The sequence below is a fragment of the Necator americanus genome, chromosome II (genome assembly GCF_031761385.1).
Source record: "Necator americanus strain Aroian chromosome II, whole genome shotgun sequence".
NCBI lineage: Eukaryota > Metazoa > Nematoda > Chromadorea > Rhabditida > Ancylostomatidae > Necator > Necator americanus.
The window spans coordinates 11,388,634-11,414,032 of NC_087372.1; the positions used below are offsets into that span (position 1 = coordinate 11,388,634).

At 38.6% G+C, this 25,399-nt stretch overlaps 3 protein-coding genes across 3 annotated transcripts; 1 reads left to right on the forward strand and 2 right to left on the reverse strand.

Moving 5' to 3' along the window:
- Positions 1-759: 759 nt before the first annotated feature.
- Positions 760-8,886, reverse strand: RB195_017534 (uncharacterized protein; the record flags this gene model as incomplete). The annotated part of the gene is made up of 20 exons (XM_064184571.1): positions 760-838; positions 917-1,020; positions 1,102-1,166; positions 1,234-1,296; positions 1,379-1,469; positions 1,534-1,704; positions 3,639-3,767; positions 4,021-4,221; positions 4,275-4,347; positions 4,447-4,559; positions 4,712-4,808; positions 5,085-5,172; positions 5,252-5,432; positions 5,777-5,901; positions 6,691-6,863; positions 6,926-7,119; positions 7,249-7,391; positions 7,495-7,585; positions 7,642-7,731; positions 8,824-8,886. 20 exons carry the CDS (start codon positions 8,884-8,886, stop codon positions 760-762), a joined length of 2,334 nt encoding a protein of 777 aa, XP_064040452.1.
- A 1,705-nt stretch (positions 8,887-10,591) lies between these two features.
- Positions 10,592-16,336, forward strand: RB195_017535 (uncharacterized protein; the record flags this gene model as incomplete). Its single annotated transcript, XM_013442184.2, has 26 exons — positions 10,592-10,639; positions 10,691-10,838; positions 10,916-11,022; positions 11,101-11,215; positions 11,298-11,406; positions 11,526-11,625; positions 11,686-11,811; positions 11,909-12,064; positions 12,146-12,334; positions 12,393-12,485; positions 12,573-12,668; positions 12,771-12,855; positions 12,937-13,089; positions 13,230-13,389; positions 14,037-14,126; positions 14,192-14,322; positions 14,384-14,529; positions 14,616-14,766; positions 14,897-14,991; positions 15,057-15,139; positions 15,214-15,367; positions 15,533-15,622; positions 15,681-15,766; positions 15,820-15,951; positions 16,006-16,154; positions 16,215-16,336. 26 exons carry the CDS (start codon positions 10,592-10,594, stop codon positions 16,334-16,336), a joined length of 3,114 nt encoding a protein of 1,037 aa, XP_013297638.2.
- Positions 16,337-16,375: 39 nt separating this feature from the next.
- RB195_017536 (uncharacterized protein) lies at positions 16,376-23,960 on the reverse strand (the record flags this gene model as incomplete). The annotated part of the gene is made up of 17 exons (XM_064184572.1): positions 16,376-16,627; positions 17,123-17,350; positions 17,409-17,585; positions 17,645-17,737; positions 17,858-18,050; positions 18,369-18,469; positions 18,542-18,895; positions 19,657-19,894; positions 19,983-20,257; positions 20,325-20,648; positions 20,736-21,096; positions 21,234-21,457; positions 21,514-21,720; positions 21,785-21,928; positions 22,325-22,510; positions 22,569-22,860; positions 23,854-23,960. The coding sequence occupies 17 exons, from the start codon at positions 23,958-23,960 to the stop codon at positions 16,376-16,378; spliced, it is 3,756 nt and encodes a 1,251-aa protein (XP_064040453.1).
- Positions 23,961-25,399: the final 1,439 nt, after the last annotated feature.

The following is a 25,399-nucleotide window of genomic DNA, read 5'->3' on the forward strand; positions in this document are numbered from 1 at the left end:
CCGATATTCTAATCAGCATTCCTTATGTTTGCTATCGTTTTTTTTAACCCCCAGACTTGATTCATGCTTCATTCAAAGTCTACAGACCTCCGTTGTGATATTGTTTGTAGGAACCATTTTAACAAGTTCTATACCCACGCGGGTACGATACGGTCAACAAGTTCTTACTCACTTTTCTCATTTTATCAGATTTTGTAAGTTATATCGATGGCTTTCTGAATGCAATGATTTTTGCTAGTCGATGATAACTTATTTCTTATCATTTTCAAGTTGTTTTTTCTATTAGTTGAATTTTTATTAATGTTTTTCATTCGTACACTTCATAGTTTTCCCTGTTTTATCCATGTTTATCCGTGATGCCCGAGCACAGGCAAATCAATGTAATGTGGCCAATATTGTGGCATCGCATTTTTGATGAAGAGTTTGCAAGCGAATCCTTCTGTGTCGCTAACATGACAAAATCCAAACTCGTACGTACAACTCTTTTAGGCTTAAACAGCGAGCTCTACCAATTTGTATCTTATGAACAACACTCGCTCTCTGGAATTCTCTGAAGGGAAAAGTATTTATTCCGAATCTTCATCACGAACCAATCTAAAACCTAGCATATGACTACAATTTCTAAAGGACTTTCGGATAATCCTAATAAATAATTTAATAGATACTGCATAAAACGAATAGCTCTGGGTTCTAAAATAATTATGAGTATCTACAAGTCATGCAATACGCAGAGCATTTCACTAGCCAGTGAGTTGTACATTAGTTGGCAAAAGCGCCAAAGCTAGAGAAGTCTGCAAATCCACCGGGAACGTTTGTAGCCTCAGAAGCAAAAGGATCCCTAGAATACATCACATTCTAAGTCGTTTATTATTTGGAAAGCTGGAAGCAGTTCATTCCCGAACGGATAACTACTCACGTGTTCGCAAACGGATCCCCATTTACAGGAGTTTGTCGTGCACTAGATTTCGGAGGGGCAGGACGTGGTGGTGGGGCCTTTCCTGCACTTGATGGCCTCATATCCTGAAACATATTATAAGTACTACTTTTATGAGGTTAAAGATCACGACAGCACACATTGATAACTACATATATTACACTCACCTGAGGGGCAGCCGAACCTGCAGCACCAGCGAATGGATCCTGGGGAAACTGGACAGCAAAACTGCCTTAAAATTTCATGTTAGTAAATGAACACTGCATCGTAAAACAGTGAAGGAATGAAGTAATCGCTACCTGTGGCGGCGGCGGCAGCGAAAGGATCAGTCTGGGCAAAGGGATCAGCGTGGTGAACGCCTCCTAAATAACCTAATAACAGCCTCCTACTATGTAACACTGAACATCTCAAAAAGTTTTTTTTTCGCGTATTGATTAGCTCTACCTGACTGAACGCCCGCAAAGGGATCAGGAGGTTGGTGAATCGTATTTGAGTGATTGGACGTTGAAGCAACAGCGAATGGAACATCGTTGAACTGAAACCAGCTTCTCGTTCCAGGAGCAAAATTTGAACGAACGCATCCAAGAAAAGAAACTTGCCAATTCCTTCTTAGAAATATCTTCCAGTAAATTGAGTTTGTTAGACAATGCAGTCGAAGGATCGCTAGACTTCAGCACCGCTTCCAAATCACTGACAACTGTCTCAGCATGTGCAATAGCATCATTAAGTTGCACTCGCTGAGCTTCATCACGCTGACGCTTGCGCTCAATCTGAAATCATCAAACTGCAATATTTCAGACATAATTTTTCCTTGTTGAAAAATTGTTTTACTCAACATAAACACTCTCCCTATTCAATTAATTCGGTTTCTTGACAACTTTCTTTTGAAAGTTGCCAGCAGGGTCAACTGGTGTGATGGGACACGACCCTTTCGAATACGACCCTCCGCCCCTCTCCCTTCCCCCCTTCTTTCTTCTTCTTCTTTTTCTTCTTTTCCTCCTCCTCCAACATTTTTGCGGCAGTTCTCGGTTGCTTTCAATTCAATATATTGAAAGTTTAATATGTTTCGAAAAAGACATACCGAAAATTAGCCGAATAACAACAGGAAATTTTGAAGTTCGGAGATGGCAGAAGAAGCATAGAAACACCAAGTACAGAAGAAGCTAATTTGTTGGAATATTGGTAATGAAATTTTCATTTTTATTCTAAGCTCTAGGAAATATCTTTAAATACTGATTGAAGGGTAAAATATGACGAAGAAAGAGAAGAGTCAGGTGCATAGGTCGGAATACAGAGGAATGTCGAAAAAAAAAAACGAAAAAAATCAACATTTTGTTCCTACAATACGACAATGGGACAATTCAGGTTCAACATTCCGCTGAGTCAAATTTTTGCAACAAAAAAAGTCAGAAACTTGAGACCATTTTTAAAAGATGAAGGATCATGGTATATAATAACGAGCTTACTCTGTGTGTGTGTGTGTGTGTGTGTGTGCGTGTGTGTGTGTGTGTGTGTGTGTGTGTGTGTGTGTGTGTGTGTATGTGTGTGTGTGTGTGTGAGTGTGTGTGTGTGTGTGAGTGTGTGTGGGTGTGTGTGTGTGTGTCACGAAATTCGAAATAGGAGTTGCGACTGGTTTACCCGGCGACGGATTGGTGCGCTATGGTCAGATAGCCATAAAATGGGTTGCGACGGATCCTGCGGTGTCGAATTGGCGCTTTTAAATTTTGTCTATAATATATTGATAAAGAGTGTTTGAAGCTGAGGTTCGAATGTTCTCGAAATGTAGAACTGACGGGTTTAGAAATATGTCTATGAAATTTTTCGCCCTTAGTTATATTATAAAAAAGGAAAAAAGATTGTTGGATATGCACAAGTCCAATTTCGTAGAAAACGGCACTAATATTAGTTTTCGTTAATCAGTGAAGGCGAGCGAAGCAAACTCCACAGAAAGTCTGAAGTCCGGCTTTAGCCGGACGTTCAGACTGGCTTAATTATACGCAGTGTTCAGCAGTTTTAAGAGTGGATTTAATGGAATTTAATGACCAAAAAAGACCAGATTCTGTGCACCTTGTTAGGTCTGGGAGAATAACTTCGCAATAAGAAAAGAAAAAATTCAGGGAGTTTTTCAGAGAAGAATGTCCGCCCTACAAAATAGTCATCTCGCTGTTTTTCCCACCTTCTAGTCTTTTTGGAATTTTAGTGGGACGACGTGAAATAAAAAAAAACTACGTAAAATTCAATTTTTCATCTTTTAGATGTGGTTTCAACTTTCTAATCCTTCTGCAAAAATTTGAGTCAGCCGGGTGTAGAACCTACTTCTGTCCTACCGGTCGAGGTCTCATTGTTACATTGTCAACACATTATACATTTTCAAAAGAAAATGTAGGGGCTTCCATGTTACTGTCCCACGCCAAAAAAGTAAATATAATAATTTGTAATTATTATTTATATAGTCATTTATTATTTGTTGTAGTATTTTATAATTTATGCAGTTATCTAATACTATTAATTACTATTAGTGATATTTTTAGTGGTAATCATGTTGCCCTTCATACACTACTAAACACCGCACAGTACCAGCAAGAGACCTCCTTAGAATCAAATCTTAAACTAGATGCCTAGTTATCTAGCACTGACTTCAGGAACGACTTCAAAAGATGAATTCTGATTAAAACAAGGAGGAAGAAACACTCAACGAACATACATCAGTTAGTTTATCGACAGCAGCTTCCATTCCTTTCTGCTCATTTGCTAGCTGGCCAGAGAATGTTAGACGCTCAGCCTCCAATTGGGCCAACTCTGCTTTAAGCTGAGCTATTTCTTGTTGATCTGACTAAAACACGAAAATAATAAGAAAGAAAAGAAGTTATATGAATACTTGTGACGAACGATTATAACCAGCAAGACACTTTACGACGTCATGAAAGTTTTTTTCCTTTGATTTTTCTTAAACGACGAACTAAAGGTCACGTAGCGTATCATATCTCAAGGATGATAGATGAAAACGGAACACGTGTCAGAAAATAGTTGCCTCACATGTTGTGGTATCCAAATGTACAAACAACTCTACTCTGCACAACGCCCACCTCTGCATGAGCAACATCCTTCTGAGTGTCTTCAACGAGTTGGTTCAATCTGCTTTGTGCTTCCTCCGCTTTCTTGGCTTGTGCAAGAGCAGCGGACTCTAATTGCCTTATTTGTTCATCCAAATCAGCCAAACGCCGACCTGCCTCTGCTTTTTGTCGTTCCAATTGCTTTACAGTCACCTCTAGCGTTCGCAGTTCAACCTAAACATATTTTCAGACAAAATGTAAAACATTGGAAGTAAGGTCGCGATCACCTGCAGGTTTTTTATTTGACTATCTTTTACTTTCATATCAGCTTCCAATTGTGACACTTGCACATCGGCCTCTCTAAAGACAAATATGAACGTAACTGTCCATCTAATGAGGATTTCACCATATCATATCAGTCCAAGGCTTACAACCAATTGAAAGAAAACACCGCAGTACCTTCTATCAGCAAGGAGTTTTTCCATTTCTTCAACTAATTTGCGCATTTCTTCTGATTCGCCAGCAGCCATCGCGTTGCTGACATTGACGTCCGCAGATGTGTGGCCATTTTCCTGCAAACAGAGCAATTTCGAGAGAATTATTAAGGAAGAAGGATTACAACTACACTTATTTGCCGTTTATAAAGTAACTAAGGGATAGAGAAGAAAAACGAATCGTAAGTGGTTGAAAAGAACTAACAAGTACAAAGAACAAAGAAACTAACAGGAACTGAAAGCACGCGAAGAGACGGTGGTACCAGGAACGGTGGCAGGATTTGTGGAAGGTCTTCTCCGCGCTTCCTCATATTTACCAAATGAATACTAAAATTAAACGAAAATCAAGACTGGAACCTGGCACTATCTTTGGAAGGGCATGTATACAAGCTGAGGCGATAGGAAAATAAGAAAGGATTTTCAAAACAACTATAAATTTCATATTGGGTTCTAGGGATCCTCCAAAGTCAAAGTCCAAAGGGAGCGGCAAACGTGAAATCATTCTGCGACATTCTCAACGAAAAATTAAAAGCATAACAAGAAATCGTGGAAAAAACAGGGACGTAAATAAAAAAATTCAAAATCAACAAAAAAATAACTTACATAAGAGCGAACTGCTCTTGATTAAGTCTTCCAGTCTGATTGACGTCAGAGAGCGCCCATACTTGCGCGAGTTCCGCCTGCGGCAGCCCTACAAGTTTTGATCAGAATGTAGAATGCTGCCAATAGTGAAATAGAGATACAAAGGCGTAGTGGGCAAATAGCTGTACCTGAACTGAGGAGTACATGCTTCACATCGTTTCCATTGACAAACCCATCCGAATCGGTGTCGCAAGCAGCAAATTGAGCTGCAGAAGCGAATCTGTCAACAGGCCACTCAAGGGATGAGTTACTACTGCTTGCCACCGACGTTGACAACGGCGCAGCCATTCCACGTACTGGAGTAGCCGGCTGGAAGTGAATGGATAATTGTTGGTGTCATAGGGTTCTCCGTTCTCTAAATTGTCTGTGCAACTGTTAGCTACAGTCGGGTCAAAATGGCCTGAGGCCTAATGCAAATGCCAGCAGTTGCGCTCAAAGTGGCGCGGTGGGACTCTCCTTAAGCTCCACTGCAGATCAGAGCTAGTGAGGGTCTTAAGGCGAACCGAACCACCTAGGCAATTGGACCAGGTTTCAAGTCGCTCTCCTCCTATTTTATACGTTTCATTTAAGTACGTGATTTCACTTACTAACGAATTAAATTAATTAAAGAGATTCATTTTCAAGAAGCTATTGAAAGCAAACGCAAAACCCACCGCACTTTCATTCCTTGGGAACTGGTTTGGCTGAACGGAAGCACTTCTGTTTTCGAACTGAGGAAGTCTAGGAGAATGACCGATGCCATCCAAAGATGTCATGCTTCCGGCACGCGAACGATAATCTATAACATCACTTTTCCTAAGAAAACTGAAAACAGCATAAAAAGATAAGACCTTATCTTATGGGTAAAGCTCAATGAGTGTTTACTAGCACTAAGATCTAGAAAACAACCCAGAGTACTCTCCGATTGCTATACAGCTCGAATACAATTGTTGATCGTTGCTACGATCATTGCTATAAGAGTAGGATGTGGCACACAACTCCACTACCCCATTTTTCTCATATTTTCTCTTTCAGGTCCCAAATAGCAGTTATTATTCGAACTCGTTTCAGTTATCCTCTCGGAAAATCAAACAAATAGGCGCTTGAAGGAAAAAATCCATAAAACGTGGAATCTAGGACACGCACCGTCATGACTTCTGCATACCGTTACTTCTAAAGCGGTATACTCTAAACTTCGAAAGTTCAGAAACAAAAATTTGGAATGGAATTCGAGAAACACAAAAGAATAAAAATGTGTTTAAATGCATTAAAACAGTGAGAGCAACAAGTTCTTGAATTCACGACTGTTTCTCAGGTAAAGCAGTTGCGAATTTTAGTGAGTAACAACTGGGATTCATATAAAGTTGCTTAAATCAACTGTATAAAGCACAGGAATAACTGATAGATGTAGCAAGAAGTTTCTGGAGTTCCCTGATCTCCGCCATAAAAATGGAAAAGGATCCACTATCGCAGCGCATTCACGAAATAATGTTCATTCGCTTAAATCAATAAGGAGAGCATAGAATGAGCATTCGTTTCTCATACTGTAACTTGTGCTAGAACAAAACCAAATATTCCAAAGACTCACTTGTTTGGCCAACTCCGATATGTGCGTGCGGCGGCATCGGAACTGGTGGCGGTACGCTTCCAGTAATACTCGATGTCAGGGTTGCTGCTGAGGTTCGCCGCGACAAGTTAGACTTGGATGGATGTATCAAAGAGTTGGGCAAAACTGCAGGAACTGGTTCATTTTGAAGAGCCCTGTAATCGCCGACTATCAAAAAGAAAAACGAAGACTGAGTATCGCAAAATTATCAACGAACCGGTACACGAGGTGCATCGCAACAGCCATTTCAATCCTATCTAGCTGACCATCTTTATCTTGATCAGCTAATTCCCATATTTTTGCAAGTATTGTTGGACTCAAGCCGGAATTTAGTAAGACTGGTCTTACTTTTGCGCCAGGCAATTTCCCATCAACTGGAGATAGCGACTCAAAAATTGAATCGTACTTGACCTAAATCCATGCATTCCAACAATGATCAGTTCAGTACAAGAGAATAGCAAATACAGACAATACGATACGATATAACATGCATAAACTATGTAAAGACTACGTAAGAAAAATAGTTCAATAACGGCAAACCTGATCAGCTGCACTTATACACCATTCACTTGGAGCACTATCTAAGGATGGACGATGGTACATAGGAGGTCTTGCGGGGATACCCTCAAAATGTGGTGGATTCAATCCCTTAGTGGTGACAGAAGGCGGGGAAATAGGGAGGCCTGTATAACAGTTTTTTTAATCGATAGATTCTGGTTACAACTTCGAAATTCTAATTAAATTTAATAGTCAGCAATTCTAACTGATTCTTTCAATAATTCCAACCTTGCTGGGCAGCTGCTATAAGTTTAAAGGCTATGAAGAAGCCCTTCTTGTCCAGGGATCCCTTTCGCTGGTAGTCGGCAAGCTCCCATATCTGAATTACAAATGCGACTGTACTCAACAACACTCGAAAGTAAGAAGGAATTTCACCTGTCCCAACTGTTGCATATTTAAATTTGAACGTTTTAGAAACGCTGCTGCATCACTGGCAGCAACAGCAACAGCGCTGGTAGGATTTGCCTGGAACAGACAAAAGAATTGAGAACAAGCTAAAGAAAAGTAAAGTAATAGAATCTGGACACTGAGATACAGCGCAAAAACTCAGAAAAAAGCAATACAGACAAATTCCATTTGGGCTAATGCAATAAAACTCGTGTATACTGTCGTATTACGACAAAGTTAAAGTTAAAGTTTCTGGCGTTAATCAATCCGCTTGGGATGCGAACCCAAGTTCACTTCAATTCAGAATCGTTTGAGGTTTACGAACGTGTATCTGGCCTATACAATGACTTGCGGTGGCTAGCCGATGTGTCAAGTCAGTGTTTTTATCCTCCCAGACAAGTCTGGTACCAGCTTATCGACCCCGCAGGGATGAAAGGCTTGGTGAGCACTAGGGCGGATTCGAACCTCCAATCGATCGTGCAGGAAGCGGAACCTCTAACCGCTACACCACACCCGCCGCTGTCGCATTACGATATGGCTTGAAATTGGAATTGAATTTTCGTGTTCAATCTTGCTCCATCTCTCAAGGTCTCAGTGCAATATGTGGTTTAAAAAAACAAGAAAAAGCTATAGCCATATGTCTGAGTCAATTGCAGACATAAGCCCAAGTTGTTCATAGAACTGATGGAAATATTTGATTGTGTTTCCATGCATCCAGGCGAAAGAAATTTTTACGCATTTCATACTTTGACGATCCAACTGCTACGCACTCAGAAGAGTAATCTTTGCCGAACTCCTTGATATCAATTTCAGTTATTCAATTTTTCCCCGCAGATGTTGAATATTGAGGCATCGGAGGTGGCCGATGGTTTAATTCATCAATGATGTCGAAGGGCATTCGTCCCCACATAAATCACATGAGTAAACATAAACCAGTCATATATAAACAGAATCTAGGAGAAATTCGAGAACAGATAAATGAAAATCGTTTCAAATGCACGTCGTAGAAAAGCACATGTCACAGGAAGAAAGAAAAATTCGATATGCATACTATTAATTACTAAGAATATAGCAGACAAATACTAGAAGTCGTTGTATTCTAATGAAGAGAAATGTAGAAATCGTAAAATGAGCAGTGACAATGTTTTTTCCTCCCAAATTTCAACTTACTTCTCTAAATAGCGCTTCATATTGCTCCGAATGAAGATCTGCTATCTGGGCAAGATCTGCCATAACTGCGATTAAATTTCTGTCAGCCCAGAAGAAAATCCAGAATCCCTGTAAGGAAGCCGCGAGATAGTGTGCATTTATTTACAGAAACAATAGAAAATGTAAATAATAGACAATATTTGCATGTCAAGTGTTTACGAGGTAGAACGTTGTGATGCTGAGAACGAAAATATCATTAATGGGAAGTAAACGAAGGAAAAAAAGAAAGTAACAAAGGTGGAATGGAACGAACTAGTCATTTGAAATAATGTAATTTTTCCTAAGGAATGGATTATTGCCAACTTCCTGGTTTGTTTTGTTCTGGAGGGAGATTTATGTATCACGTCGGAGTGGAAAACAGCTGCGCGATTGTCGCGACAACCGTGTGGCAGCAGTGACAGTTGCTATTTCGAATAATTGGTGATCGACGCGGGAAACGCAACGTTTTGTCACCTATTTCATGAAGTAAAAGAATGGATCCAAACGAAGAGAAGGAAATTCCAGAAAAAGATTAAAAGAGCAAATCGTTTCAATTGGATCACAACGAAAATCTTCATCTTAAGAAGATAGTGAAAGAAGTAAGGATGAAGAATGTGACCTTATGAGAGTTATCTCGTAGAAATTTAGAGATTATAAGCAGACAGAATTTTGAGGAGTATTTTTTCGAAAGGGAAAAAACAATACACAAAGGAAAAGGTCAGAAATGAAGACGTGAACCTACGCCACACTTCTGGTATGAGATCACGGATGTAGAGAAGTGATTGCAACACGTCTAGTAAAAAAAACCCTTCCCACTGATAGCGAGAAGGGGCAAATGACGAATCTTGCATGTCACCTTCTCTCCATGTCCAATATTCCAAAAAGCACACCGGTTCCATGAATTCCAGATAGAACCATCCTTGTAGTGACAGATATCCAACGTAACTGACACAAATCCTCGCGCGCGACAGTCTGCGACGTCGCGCATATTGTGATGCTTCAGAGCGCATTAGTGTTGTTCAAATGTTTCTTTTTGTCTGAACAGTCTCTTTTTACGGATGTATGTATTATAGTATTGATAGAATCTCTTCGTTTTTGCTGGTTAAAAGGTAGTTCGGGGAGAGGGCACTCTGCGGCCCTATTTCATGTTGTGGTGTTTCGTGTGTACTTCTCTTTTTAAAGAAATCTCAGGATTTGAGAACACAACTATCAATTATATGTCTTTTATTTTGTAGGAAAAAAGTGTTGTGTAATCTTCTGGAAACTGTTCTTAAAAATCAGTTTTCAGAAGATTACACATCAGTTTTAAAAACCAGTTTTAAAATCAGTTTTAAAAACCGTGTATGACATATAAACATATGTGAACGTACCTGTAATAAAGTTTGGGGGGTGGGTGGGGGACTCAGTGGTGCCCTTATTTCTCGAAGTAAATAACTAAATCAGTCGGGCCTTAGGCCCTAAGCATTAGTCTTAGAGGATCTATGACATGCAAGCTAAAGTTACTCAGGGAAAGAAGTAAGATAGATCGTCCAGAAATAAGGGCACTGCTGAGTGTCCATCCTCCAACTTTATTTTTCCCTTCCTTACTCCTACTTTTCATGTGTTTTTTTTTTCGCCTAAATCCTTCACACCTTGGCACTATCGTACAAGTTTGAAGAATACCCTTTTGCTTTAGCCCTTTCTTTTAGAATTTTAGAATTAGTTTCATAGACTGTATTTATTTTCGTTTGTTTTAGTTAGGAATTCAGAGATGGACGATCAAGAAGATCCACCTCCACCGAAACGTCAACGCTTCAAGGTCAAGGTTTTTTTCTCTGTTGAAAAATTGGATAAACTTTGCATTTTTCAGCATTTGACGTTCAATCAACTTGTAGCCTCTATTGGTGGCGATAATGCGAAGTTCAGCAAAAGATTGATGCATCGCCCAGATGATTGCGAATTGTTCTTCACAGAAGCTTTAACAAAATGGAATGATCAGAGTTTTGGTGCTGACTACAGTAAGTTCATCTCAATAACATCTTTCACTTTTCTCACACAGTGTACAATTTCCGTTCTTTTAACTTACTAATTTCAGCATCTTTCGTGGATAGTTTACCATGTGATGAGCTTGACACTCACGCGCAGCTGTTGCTCCATAGAAGGACTATCGCTGATTCATTGCTGAAGAGGTTACAGGATCCGGTGAGTTGCTGTCGTACAGCTTTTGTGATGTATTTTCCTTGTTCTTTCTTTATTCATTTGTTATTTCTCAATTTTGAGGGATCCAAATCCATACCTGCGTTCTGTGAGCTTCTGTCAGCGTTAGTACGTGACTTGAAGGAAGACTTCCATGATGACATGTGGGACTTCTTTGGTGCACTTACTAATGTGCTTGGTATGTGATCAAAGTATTCTCTCGGGTTTTCAACACATTTGGTTTTCCTTACTCATTAGAGTTGATGATCGTTTCGTCTTAGATCTTGGAGAACGAGATGTGGAGTCAGTGGAAGCCGCTTTTTACTCTTTGTCACTGATAGTGAAGGTTATGTGGAGGGCACTATTAAAGGAGTTCAATTCATCATTCGTGTGAGTTACAACAAATCGTTATCTCTTTTCTGATATAACTGCATTTCATTGATAACATTGTTTGAATCACCTTTTTGACAACGATTTTCAGTTAAATTTTTTATTGTTGGAACTTCTAGATGTTTTATACCACTATTCGGAAGCAGTCGTCCATATGTTAGGCGTTTTGCTGCCGAAGCCTTCTCTTTTGTTATGAGGAAATCTTCTAATCTCAAAAAGGTAGTTGCCGTAAGGTTGTACTCTCTGCACTTCTCACTATAATTTATGGCGCTGTTTTAGCTTTGTTGTCAAGTTGTGGAGCAAGCGTTCAAAGTTCACGATGACCACCTTTCTGAAGGTTGTGCCGAACTTTTTTTCCATGTTTGTAAAGGAGTTGTCGGTGGATTTCACAGCACCGCTGAAGAGGTCATTTTCTTTATTGCCACGTGACATTCAGTGGCTTCTTACACGTTGCTTTTTCATCATTCGTAAATTACTAGTTGACAAATATCTTTGTTTCCAGCAAATACAGTGTATCATTTCCGGAGTATTTTCGATAGCAGATCCAAGTATTCGTGAATATGGTGTTAATATCCTCGAACAAGCTGTACAGCTTATTGTACAGTATGTTCAAAAAGGGACGAAGTCGGATTTGTCGTTTCTTGAGATCATAATCATTGTAGGTCTTTTATACTTTCCTTTCTCATTTTGGAACTTTGTCCTTTGATTACCCACGTTATAATATCTTTTTTTTTTAAAGAAATTTATGGAGTCTTCAACATCAATGGCTTCGGTTAACTATTCTTCGCGACTCTTGCGACTGTGCTTTGTCCAGCGCAGGTGGAAAAATTTGTTCTCATCGGAAAAACGTTTGCTCTCAGCTATCGAGAAAGTTCTTGTCTTCGATTTCTTCGAGTTGTGCTTCGAGTTTATTGATTTTCTTCTTCAGGTGAACTATTTTGTACACGTTTCATTTTCTGTTTTCATTACTAAACTCTATTTTACAGTGCACCGTTCATGTCTTATCCGGCGGTGAATGGGGCAGCTCACTCGGTTCAGTTTACTCAATTGTTATTTCTAAGAAAGGAGATCTCTCATTGGTTCGGTTTTCTGTTAAATCACGTCCAAGTTCGACATATAACTCTTTCACCTGAGTAATGTCATGAGTAGTGCTTGTTTTTCTCTAGGTGTTTCATCTATTCAACAATGTGGTAGCTGTGTCGTATTTCAACTCACACATTTTGCCTGTTGTTGGACAGCTATCGGAGAAAATATTCTCTGAAGTAAGCGTTCCCTTTTGTTTTCCTTCCCTCCTTTGATTTGATATCTATATTTGTTTGGTATATAGTATTTTTGCGGGAAAACTATGGTGACTACTGTTCTAGGAAAGGTCACTAATACCAAGTATTCTAAAGCTGTACTCTTTGATTTGCCTGAGTAGACGACCTATTTTGGATGGCCTTTCAAAGCGTATGTTGTGATTCACAAAATCTGCGGCTTTGTTACGCTTGAAACTTCGCGTGAAGTTCTTCTATTTTTTCTCTTTTTTAGGCCGGCCCCCTTTACTGGATTCTCCATCTCATAAGTCCATCCGAGAGTACGTCCTTGTAGTTCTTGACCATCTTGTGGAAATAGAGAAGCCTCTTGCAGCATACATACTTGCTACATGGCCATGGATCGGCTGCGAGACGACTAGTGGAAAGAGTAAGTTTTGTGCTCCTCGTTTTTGGGAGGATGAAATTAAAAACTGTTAGAATTTAACTGTAAGTTTTCTCTAAATTGATAGTAGGATGTTTTTGACATATCTGTTCACATTTAACCGAACCTTTGGTCATTTTCTTCAGGTGTTGAACATGTTGTTCACTATATTCAAGCTCTAATTTCTGGGAGCGATTTCTCATTAGAGGCGTCACAACTTGCTCTTATCGCCGTTTCTTCTCTATATCAGGTGGATAAGAGTCAGCTGAAGAAAGTAGAATTCTCTGCTGTGGGAGAGTTCGTTAGGTAAATTTGAAGTTGCTTTTGAATTACTTTTTTCGTATTTAATTTATTTTGACGAAGGACTTATATGTTACTTCCTTATATTGTCGTAACTTTACACCTCCATGAAGTCTAGAAGTAAAGCATAGTTGCGATAAGGAGGAGCCGGACCCTACCCAGGTGAAGAGGATCTAGCTCGTGGGGTGTAGAGTGAGTGGGGTGTTGAAGTAGAATTTGTAGAACCCAACGTTCCCCACCAAAGATTCCAAAAGAGGCACCCGAAAATCTAGATTTTGTCGCCGCCAAGATTTGAAATTTTAGTCTGGGAGTAGAAAACTATTTCTTTCTTCTCCTGACTCATTTTATGGCATGTTTCCAAAATTTGGTTAAATCTCTCTTATTTCGTTTGCATTTCCTTGCCTCCGTACATCTTTTTTCCCCACTTGTGCACACAGGCAGACAAATCCCTGTGATTATGTATAGAACCAAATTCTATTTTTTTATCGGTAGCTTGCGCGTGCTAACTTCCGCTCGTGATTTCTTACATTTCTCAGGCATTAACTGTGCAGCAAAATCTTATTTTTTGAAGTACGTGTCGAAACTTCTCTGTTTTCAAGAATTCGAAATAACACTAAGAGCTAACTTCAAGTGGTTCATTGTTTTGGTTGCAGGAGCACGAAGTGCTGCGAATCTTCTCTGAGGCTTTATCGTTTCTATCTAGAAGCCGCCACCAGTCAACGAGAAACCATCAATTTGAAAAGGTTTGACATGCGTCAAGAACGTTCAATATTACATATGTAATCTGATGTTCAATCTTTCTCTCTAGAATCACCGAGCTACTGTTGCCTTGCTATTTCAACCCTAGTGCATCCATAAGGTGTAGCGCTCTAGAAATTTTGAGCTCAATCAACTTTGAAATTGAAGGAGGAGATGAAGAAGGAACAGGCATTGTGGCAAGTGCAATCTCCTCCTGTTTTCGTTGATATATATTTCAGTGACGTAACCATATTTAAGACAGTTGACGAAAATGTTTTCAATATATTGCTAGCTGCTGAGCGCTGTGACATCATAGACTTTCGGAGTCGTCTTCTGCAATTCCGGAAACTCATTTATGGTTCCCACAAGAAACTCCTACCTCGTGATTTGAGCACAGAATGCGACCATGTATGTCCGTTTCTTCTTTCTTCTTTTCTATTTTCTTCATTCGTTTCCGTATTCCTGTTTCATATATTCAAACATTTGTTTCTCAGATTGTCTTGCGGTTTGGACTAGCACAGTTCTTCGTGCAGTTTACGAAATTGTGGCCTGCTATGTATGAAATCCTAGAATCGTTCGCTCGAGGGATGACCATTGACGAGTTTTGGAATGTTTTATCCGAAACACTTCTCCAAGTCAACGCAGGTAAACTTACAATCCACTTGAAGTTGCAACATCCTCACGTCTATATTGTCCTTTCGAAGTTAAAGTGCACTGTACTGTAGAATTATTCTGCTTCATTTCTCTAATACGACCGACACGCGTGAAACTTAAGGGTGCCGTGAGTCGGATATTTCCTCGGATCCTCCACATTTATTGGAATGGTGTGACAATTGCAATAGGTTCGACTACCACTCAACACGTATACAAGTGCGTCTCCGATATCGTATGTAATTGTTACGTTCTTCTAGAAGTATTTACCTGGAACTTTTCAGATATTCAAGTTCATGGCTAACATTTCCGATCTGGCTCAAAGACGAACAAGAATTCTTTCCCCTATACTTTTGGAGATTTATAAGTAATATAATAGTTCCTTATTTGTAGTTTGTGCTGTGTTTTCTAAGTTTTGCGTTCAAAAGGTACATGTTTCAGCACCGATTACCTTCCATTCATCATTGAAAGCATGAGCTCTTGCACTCTGCACGCTTCACGCGTTCAGGAAAGGAATGTTTTGAACAACGAGGAAACTGAACAGCCACCGGAACCATCAGTTAACAAAACTGACCAAAAACTGAATGTTACCAAGGTGCACTTCACTTTAACGTATGGTGAAATTGGAGGAAATTAAAGTTTGATTGTTGGACATCTTAGGGACCAAGCGATTCAGAATAGGTGTTTTCTTCCATGTAAAGAAGAATCCTAGAATTGCTCACAACTCGTACTACTTGTGTAATCTCTCGCATCATTTCAGGCTTTGTGCGCTTTTCTCGACGTGTATTCTAAGTTCAGTGACGCTAAGTCAGTGTACATGGAGGGAAAGATCCGTGAAATGTATGATCACGTAAGTTGCTTTTTTTCACTCATCGTCCTTATATATTTCTATCGTGGAAGAATTTCAGCTTCTGATCGTTGGGAATGATATGGTGCAAAAGTCGGTCATTGCTTGCATATTTTCTTACAGAGACAGAGCATTACTTCCTTACAAGTGATTGGTTCATTTTCCTTCTATTATCCACATACGTGTTTGTTCCATTTGAGGGAGAATTTTGAACGTCTTCTTGACGAAAAATCGTTTCGTGAACAGCTTGTCTTATTTTCCATCAATGAAGAAGAAGGAAATTCTGTTGTACACAAGGATCACAGACCCACCGTGATGCGTGTACTTCTGAGGTAGGTTCTTCAAATGTTTTCTCTCGAATTTAGAAGCTAACTTTCGCTTCTTAGGTTCTTATATGGCAAGCTTTGGGCTCAAACGAAACGTAATCTAGTTGAGTCCCGACGTGCAGCTATTTTTCGTTACCTTGGTGGTTGCCGCGCTGACGAGCTATCGGATTTTTTGAACATTCTCTTCGCACCTATTCTAGAGATTATTGGTGGGTTTGTTAACACTTTACATAATAAGTTTTTTTAAACTCATTTCTTCTGAATTCCAGACACGAGTGATCTGGATTATAGCAAGATGGAATTGCTCTGTAACGACAAAGAAACATTGTTTAAAACAGATTTCGCAAAAGTGAACAGGTGCGTTAGATTCTATTCTCAAATATCTATCTAACCTATTTATACCTTTTCAACAAAACAAATGAACATTTGATCAAATGAAAACGGAACAAATAAATACCCATATCGTACAAACAATGAGAAGAACAGAGTTCACATTGGCCCCGTTTTCCAACAAACATCGTGTTGAATTCATATAATACTTGCTGTATACAAAGCTCAAAGAGTTTTCTTCCGACGGTTTGTTCTTACAGTAAACTTTCTCGAACTCTCTAGCATTGGTCCTTGACGATCGAATCCATTCAGTCACCCATGACATGGAGCAATCACATTGAATTGGATTTCCCTGGGATAATAGTAGTGGGTAGTTGCAGTGTAGCAGACAACTTTGACACTCTGTTTTATAATAATGAGAGAACATGTGAGTTTTTAAAGGTTTTTCGAAATCTTAAGTATATCAGTTCATTACTTCTATCTCTTTTCTACATCAAAAAAGTACTGTTCCACCACGAGGCCTTAACGGTTGTTTGAGCGTTACTTGCCAATGATTAGGATGTTATTTGTTTCTCTAGTGACTGTCATTGCTGTATTCTACTATTGATGCTGCCTTGAGGCCAAAGAAGCTTTTTCGTTCAAACCCTAATTCGTCTCAAATTTGAAACCACTAAGATTCTGTGTGGAAAACTACGACCAACTCAGGTGGTGAAATTCCTAACATTCATATCCACGAGTTAACCTACATGATATTCGTTCTTGTTTTTTGATTGTTCGTCAGTTGGTCGTTATTCTCTGATGAATAGACCTATGCCAACAATACAGATAGAAATTTTAACTATCTTACCGTAAGATCGATAGCCTCCAATATGGTACCATGTTGGTTGATCCATGGTTGAATAGAATTTTTGAATGGTTGTACAGTTCGAATTTTGTTGTGAGATAGAGACAAAGTGAGGAAGTATATGCCACCCAATGTTGTGAACAAAGAAGTAGGAAATTCTTGCAGGGAGGTGTTTATCACTGATAAATGAACTTTGTAACCCCTCAGCGCATGTACTGCAATCGAGCTAATCTGAAATTAAGCCGACTCTACTTCAAATATGCACTTTTGAAGTAATAATAACGTTTACATTAGTGATGTTTCTTCCAGTGATTGTCAATTGTCTCATGTGTGTCATATCGACATCATGCAGCTGACCATCGATTATTCGTTCTTGAAATTCGATGAAGAGCGATCGCAACGGGGGAAGATGTTGTAGTATTTGCGTAGTGTTATACTTGAGACCCGTACCGGCGAGGTTGTACAACTAAAAATAAGCTTTTCGAGCTATTAAGTTTCATTGATGGGGAGAGTTTTGTGCATCACTTGTAAGTTGCGAAGACTCGCGAGATGAGAAAACTCGGATGGGTTTGGAAGCTTTGAAAGTGATGGAAGATCGTGAATCGACAGAGTTTCAAGCTGAAATTCAACAGGTAGTTCACATTCTTCTATAAAATTTTTCTTTTATACTCCTTTGGTATTTTTACTATCTAATTATTGCTAGTAGTTACTGCTGAAGTTCATAATTTTACATTTTACCTGATAAAGAGGTCGGAAGTGATCTCCAAGAATTTCTTTGATAGGGTTTCCACTAATGTTCAATTCTTTGAGGTTGACTAAATCTTCGAATACATCTTCTTCAATCCTTTGTATGTTATTGTTCGAGATGTCCAACGAAATTAGTTGTGCGGTTTTCTTTATATCCATCCGTGATACGTCATAGATCTTATTCCTGCAAATGTCTCCAGGTTTTATCCTTTTCTTTGGATTCATTGATGGCACCTCAAGTAGAAGTAATTAATCTGTTCTTGCTAACTTTGAAGGGGACGGGATTTATTTACTTCCTGATTTGGCTGCGGCATATCTATTTTAGTTTATTTATTATTTTAGTTGGTTTTTCACTATTCAGACTCCTTTGGCCTTCGTCATTTCCACTCCATTTTTCACCCTCACTCGTTGTTCTTGAAACACAGTGCTGGTACGCCTCATATCCTTCTCTTGATCATAAGTTGAAGCCTTACGAGGAAGTTTTGTAGGTTGTGATACTCACATGCTAAGATTGAAGTGTCGTATGGCGTGGTGGTTCATTCGAGGTATTGAAAATAGTCCCGTGTTCGCTAGATTAAGGCTATCCATAGAGCTACTCATATCCTGAAAGCTTATTTATTTTGGTTCTTACTTATAGTTTGTTCACAAAAGCGGATATTACTATTGTTCACTTACTCGGAACGCAGAAGGACTCCACGTACTGATTGGATTATTGCTTATGTCCAGATATTTGAGAGCGGGGAGATGTTCAAAAGCACCGTCTTCAATAGTTTCGATAAAATTTCGGGAGATTACTAGCTGCGTAAGATTTTGTAGTCCGAAGAATTGCGATGATTCCAGTGTTCGAATGCGATTGTTGTCCATGTTAAGTGAAGAAATACAAGCTGACGTTGATTGTAGCGCTTCTATAGGAACTTTAGAAAGTTCGTTGAAAGCAGCATTCAGCAATAGAATGTTATTTTTTCCGAAACATCCGAGTTGGAAGTTTTGCAATGCATTGTAGCTTATGTCTAGACGATTGAGCAGCTCCTGAAAATCAGTTGCTTGAATGCTTCAAAAAAATGTGGAAATTCTCTATTTCTGTCCTCGAAATGGTTCCATATGTTTTGCTTTTCAGGGCAGGAATTTTGTAACAAAATGTATTTTGCCAAGTTCTTCTTGAGAATTCAGAAATGAGGTCTATCTTCCAAATCAATGTTGTGATCGTGAGAAGAGTTGAAATAGATAGAAATATTGCTTTTTTGGAACGAATCTTTGCATTTATTCGCTTGCAGATCCCTCATTAATGCGAAGACTGTTTTCAATCATCAAAAGCAATTAGGAGATCCGCAGGAACTTACGATCCTGTTTGCCGTACGGAAGAAAACTACAATTACAGAAGTTTCGATAATTTTTTTTTGGAAAAGGACCTCTAAAGAGCACTTAAATGTTTTTTCTTGGAACTTTCGTGAATCTTTCCGTGAACCTTAGAGTTTATTCGTTTTCTTTTTGCGGAGAAGAAAGTTAATGGAAGTGATATTCCTCTGAAGATACTTGTGAAAACTAGAATGTTGTAAATGTTGGGGAGAAAGAAAGTTGTTCTAATGCGGTTATTTTATCTTCACTGTGGTTTGATCACTAAGCTAATTTCATCTGTTGTACATTGCCCAAGATTTGACCATAACACATATAATCTACAGCTAGGTCCGCGTTTGCTCAGGAACTGACCCATTCTACGCTATGATACCCTTTTTCAATTCAACGTGTGTTTTCTCTTATTTGAACAGGAACTATGAGTTGCGAAGCTTTACCTGATCAGAAAAGGTCCCTTTTTGTATTGTTTTAAGGTGATTGTGCGAAAGATCAATCGTAGATAGCTTTGGACAGCAGGAAAAAGTGTTTCCTTGTAGCTCCAAAATTCCATTGTTTTTGAGAGTGATTTCCAATAACCTATCAGCACCATCCATCATACTTTTCCGAATAGTCTCGAGAAAATTATGCCCTAGATCCAGACGAACAAGGCTTCGTAGGATGCAGGTGAGATCAATCCTACAATACTTCATTACATAATATTGACTATTCTTCACAAGCACATTTCATTTCATTTTTACTGGAAACTTAGAAGCTGCGATCTTACTGTTCAATCCGATTTTGTGCGAGGTTAAGGTTGTAGACGGTTTGAATAGATCCGAGCTGCTCACAGCTAAAGTTCTTCAATTGATTATTGCTAAGATCCAGCGTCTCTATTCGATTGATTCGGTAAAATGCGGATCTATCGATTTTTTCTATTTGGTTATTGTCGAGCAAAAGGGTTTCAAGAACCGGCATGCTCGAGAAAGCTTGCGGATGAATCCAAATGATCTCATTGTGAGATAGGTCGAGGTGACGCAAATTGCGCAATTCTGCGAACACCTGAAAACATGAAAGGCTCAACCCTATCATCATTCAAAAGCATGAGTAAGAGAACATGGAGTCTCACCATTGAATCGATGGTACGAATGCGATTGTTATTCAATTTCAACACCTGTAGGTTATCCATATGCTGGAAAGCTCTGCTCGATATGTTTGAGATTTGATTCCCTGCTAGATTCAATGATTTGAGCGTCTTCGAATTGCTTGAATGAAATACTCGATCGTTGATCGAATGTATTTGATTCCCTGCTATAGATAAATGTTCCAAGTGTGGTGTTGAAGTTAACAGATGATCTGGGAGTTCTTTGATCTCATTGTTGTCCAAATTCAGTTGGCGTAAATTTTGCATACGCTGTGAAGCATGCAATGGTAGTTTCTTGAGTTTGTTGTTCTGAAAATGTGCAGAAATAGAAACCTTAAAAAGAAATTTTTTTTGTGGATTCTGCATGATTTTCAACACGGATTATTCAAAAACTACCTGAAGGTAGAGCCTTTCCAATCCGGGTAGTTTCTCAAACGTCTTCGGCTCAATCTCATCAAGTTGATTATAAGAAAGATCAAGATAGGCTAATGACGTCATGTATAGGAACACTCCAGGATCCTCTATGACCTTCAGTTGGTTTCCTGCCAAATTTAAATGAATGAGACTGGTCCCTGTTCCGTCAAATGTGCCGAAAGCTAGTCTGTGCAAGCTTTTGATGTTGTTCTTCGACAAATCCAGGTGCTGTAACCGGCTCATTCCATTCAGAAGATTCGTAGGAACCATTTTTAAGCGATTGTAAGCTAGTGAGAGCTCCACAAGCGCGTCTCTCAGTCCTTCGACAGCTTCCTCGTTCAACCTGAATACAAAAAGAGACCTTAGACTGATTCCTAAAGCCTTGCACTCTTACTGATCACACGTCTTTGACTTTTTTCTCCCTCTCTTTTTTTTTCTAATTTCTATGGTTTTTAAATTTTCAAATTTGTACAGCCTCACTTGGTCAACTTGTTTCCGTTCAAGTTCAGATGTGTCAGATTTCGAAGGTCCATCAGAGCATCTGGTAGGGTATGGAAAATGTTCTCCTCAAGATTTAACTTCTCAAGGTTTTTTGCCAAATTCTTCAGCGTTCCACGAGCGATAAAAGCTATAGAATTGTAGCTCAAATCCAGTGCCTTTATTTGACTTATGCCATCGAATGCAGTAGGATGTACACTCGAAATCTAAACATGAGTAATCCCTCTCCCCTACACATTAGGTAAAAATTTAATTAACTCACTTGATTATAGCTTAGGTCAAGCTCTTTAAATTTTCTGAAACTTTTGAACGATGTACTTGTAAGGGATCGTATTTTGTTGTTCCTTAGTACGAGCCTTATCTCATTTTTGAAATGAACTTCTGAGTTGGAGTGTAGCATTGATATGTTGTTCCCGTCAAGGTCTAATACCTGTAGTGCAATTTTGTCCTTCAAGGCGAGGTAGGGGATCTGCAGTTGCATCCGATTTAGTTGTTGTGAAATATCTTTTGTAGCTGAAAACAAAAACGTATACCTGAGTTAGGAGATTGTTTCTGAGTTCGAGAATACTCAGCGAAGGTGGAAGAGACATTTTCTCCAGATGGGTTATCCTATTGTTGGACAAAGTGAGAACGATCAATCGCAACCGAGCAAACGCCATATTGGGAATGAATGAAATCTGAACTTTTTTTTTAGTCAAAGACAAATTTTGAAGCAAGCATTGGCGTGGCTGGCATCTTGCAATGATTGCTGCATGGAGATCTTCCTATACTAGCGTTTATTTTCGAAAAAAAAGTGAAATTCGAATGAACGGAATGTTCAGTGACTGAACATCTTCGGTTGGCTATGATATCATCTCTTCATTGTATATTTCCGGGAAATGGAAAAATACAATGGTAGTCTTCTGATAAGATAATCGAGCTTGCTTTTCCAAGAATAGACAGTTGTCAACTATTTCTATCTCTCAAAAATTAAACTTGCTTATCTTTCAACTTGACTTGTTTTTTGCTATGGTCATTGACTTCTCTTCTCATTCAAACCTCTTTTTTTTGTCTAACTAATGAACAAACTACACCTGATTATTGTCAAGATGCAGGAAGTGAAGGTTGTTGAGCTGAGTTTCGTCAAATGTATTAGCTCGAACATGACTAATGCGATTCCCATCCAACCGCAAAACTTGTAGATGATGCAAATATGTGAGTGCCCAAGCAGGAATCACAGATAAATTGTTGTGCTTGAGACTCAGATGGGTCAGTTTCATCTGAAAAGAGCTTGTAACGTCCAGATTGTATTATGCTGAGTGGATCTAAAGCACCCACCTCGAGACCCCGAAAAGCATTCACATTCACCGTCTGGATTTGATTGTCAGAAAAATCAAGAGCTTGTATGTCATGCATTCGAAAAGCGTCTTGTTGAATAAATGCTAAGCCACCGTCAGTCATAGAAAGTGCGACTATACTTCCTGCTGTAAGCGTCTGACCATCGCCTGTTGGCAATGGTGGAACTGTGGACGCAAGCACTTGACGACATATGACATGAACAGAGTCATCATTACCCACCGGTACGCAATCGCATTGATGCCATGCGTCGTCTTCGGGATTTTTTGAGAACCTGAAAATTATCCGGCGTTTTAAGGAAACCTCTAGGAGCAATATTTCATGCTACTGCTGCATTCCTCCACTTTTTTTTTTACTTAAGTCGTCCAAGTGTAAAGCATGTACTATGATGGCACTTTATTGCTGCACTACGAAAGCCGGAATCTAGAAGGATAAACTATTATGAAACGCAGCGCAAAGGAGAACAAAGAGTAAGTGGAAAACGTGAAAATAATAGTATACAAAGTAAAAAAAAAACTTACTCTGCAAAAACTCTCATCCTCACACTTCTACATAGATGAAAGAAGGAAAATGAAAAACTACCTATTGAATGGACATCTAATCAAAAATTTCAGCGAACTAGTTACCACGAATTTGAACACAGAACCATTTTTGAATTGGATGAAAAACGATGAAATAGAAATTGTAATAATAATAATAATAACAATAATAATAATAATAATAATATAAGACCTAATAGATCGCTTAAATTTTTATATCTTTTGTTTTCGAGTATGCGAAAATTATGGAGAGTAAAATATTGAGGAGTTATCTGCGTCTTGAAAAAGTCCACTCTCAGAAAATTTCTCTAACACATTTCCTACCGCTGACCAATGTAAAGAAAACCGAAAATTATAATACAGGAAAAAGTAGGATATATTTATCTCTCACGTGGTGTTTTCTTTTCTCAAAAAAGGAACTCATAACTAATGCTTAGTTATTTTGGTTTTTGTTGCTTTAGTTTGTTTCTATTGCTATTTTTATCCAAAAAAAGATTGTCGATTGATTTATCCGTCTATTGGATGAAAATGAATGATGTTGATTTATCTGTCTAAATTAAGTTCAACTAATTACTATTCCACAATATAATAGTATTTTGGTTTATGAACCGAAGGTACTCATCATGTTCACTCTGATTCTTTTTATGATCTGCTTAAATATCGGAAAAAGTAAGCAAAAACGATTTCTTTAAAAAATAGAGTCATGCAATTAATTTGGCTTCACGAACCTGCATTTCATGGTTGTATTTGTTGGAAAAATTGAAGTGCTTGTCGGTAGAACAGGAATACAGTACAACCACAGTGTGTGCGCGAAGAGGAAGAAGGTTAAGACCATGCTGATCGGTCACATTGTTCATAAGGATGTCACGTCACATCGATGCTGGAATTTGTTCAGTTAGGAACGGGGATTGCTGGCTTCGAGTGAGCGGGGACGAACAGTTGTGTGGTTTCGGCATTTGACATCCATCTAGCACACAGAACGGAGGATGATGCGGAAAGCAGAGAATGCCATAACTAACAAAAAAACTATGGGGAAAATTTTTCGATTTCTTTTTTCGAAATTTTGCTACGCTATAGTTGACCGCAAAGATATTATTATACATGTATTATTCACAGTTTACTTTAGAAATCAACAAGCAAAAAATTAAATGATTCTGATAGACAGCGAAATAGAAGCATCAACCTTTTTGCGATAGATATCAGTTTGACATTCAAAATCATGCCAAATCCATGCAGCGGAGAAATGAACGCTTTCAGGCATGCAAAAGATTGTTTTGTTGGAAAAAGCTACATTCAAAATGATTTCCTAATTGGTTTTCCGAGGAGAGATGACTTTTTCATAGCTTCATTCTATAATTTGTTCTTTCTTCATGTAATTCTACTAATCTTCAATGAAAATACCCAGTATTTCATGTACACAATGATTTCGTGGTAATCATTTTTATCTATTTTAAAATAGAAGTTTTGATAGCGCTTCGTAGTCAACGAAAATGCAAAAATATGAGGAAAGAGGATCGAATTATGACATTTTTAGGGATTTTTTTCAAACACTAGTTAAAGTGGTTGATGATCACTTCATCTCTAGTAATTGTTATGTTGTTTATGTTTAGGATATTTACTTAGGAAAGAAAAACACTGAAAAGGAAAAATGATGTTTCCTATGTTTAAAAAACATTGGGAAGCGGACAGAACTCTATTATGAATTGTCGGTTTCTTTTTTTCTTCTCTTTCAGCTCCACATCGCCATTACTCATGCAAAACAAATGTTTTCAAAAGAATGAAAGTTCGATTTCATACTGAAATTCAGCAGAAACTTTCACGAATTCGCATTTCTAAGCTCAGAATTCAATCAAACCCACAGCCAACACATCTTGAGAAATGATTCTTTCCACATGGCGATCCATAGTGATGAAAGAAAGCAACGAGGATCCAATTCTCGTTCATGCGAAAACTTTTTTTTTGAGGATTTTATTTTAGATATGCAGATTGAGCCTCGCTTTATCTTAGATATTACTTTCATCTTTTATCTGGTTTATCCATCTAAAAATCTCATTCACTTTATCAAATGTTTTATTTAAACTTTTTCGAGTGAAATTACTGAATAATTCCCTCGAAGTTTCAATGTGCCGAATGGTCAACACATGTTCGTTGTTTTTGCACCACTTTTTTTTTTAAAGGATGAGAACTTGAAGCTTACGCATTGCCGACAAGAGACACATTCGCTGAACTTATTTTGGGACCTGGAGACCCATTCGAGGATCTTTTGTTTACTTT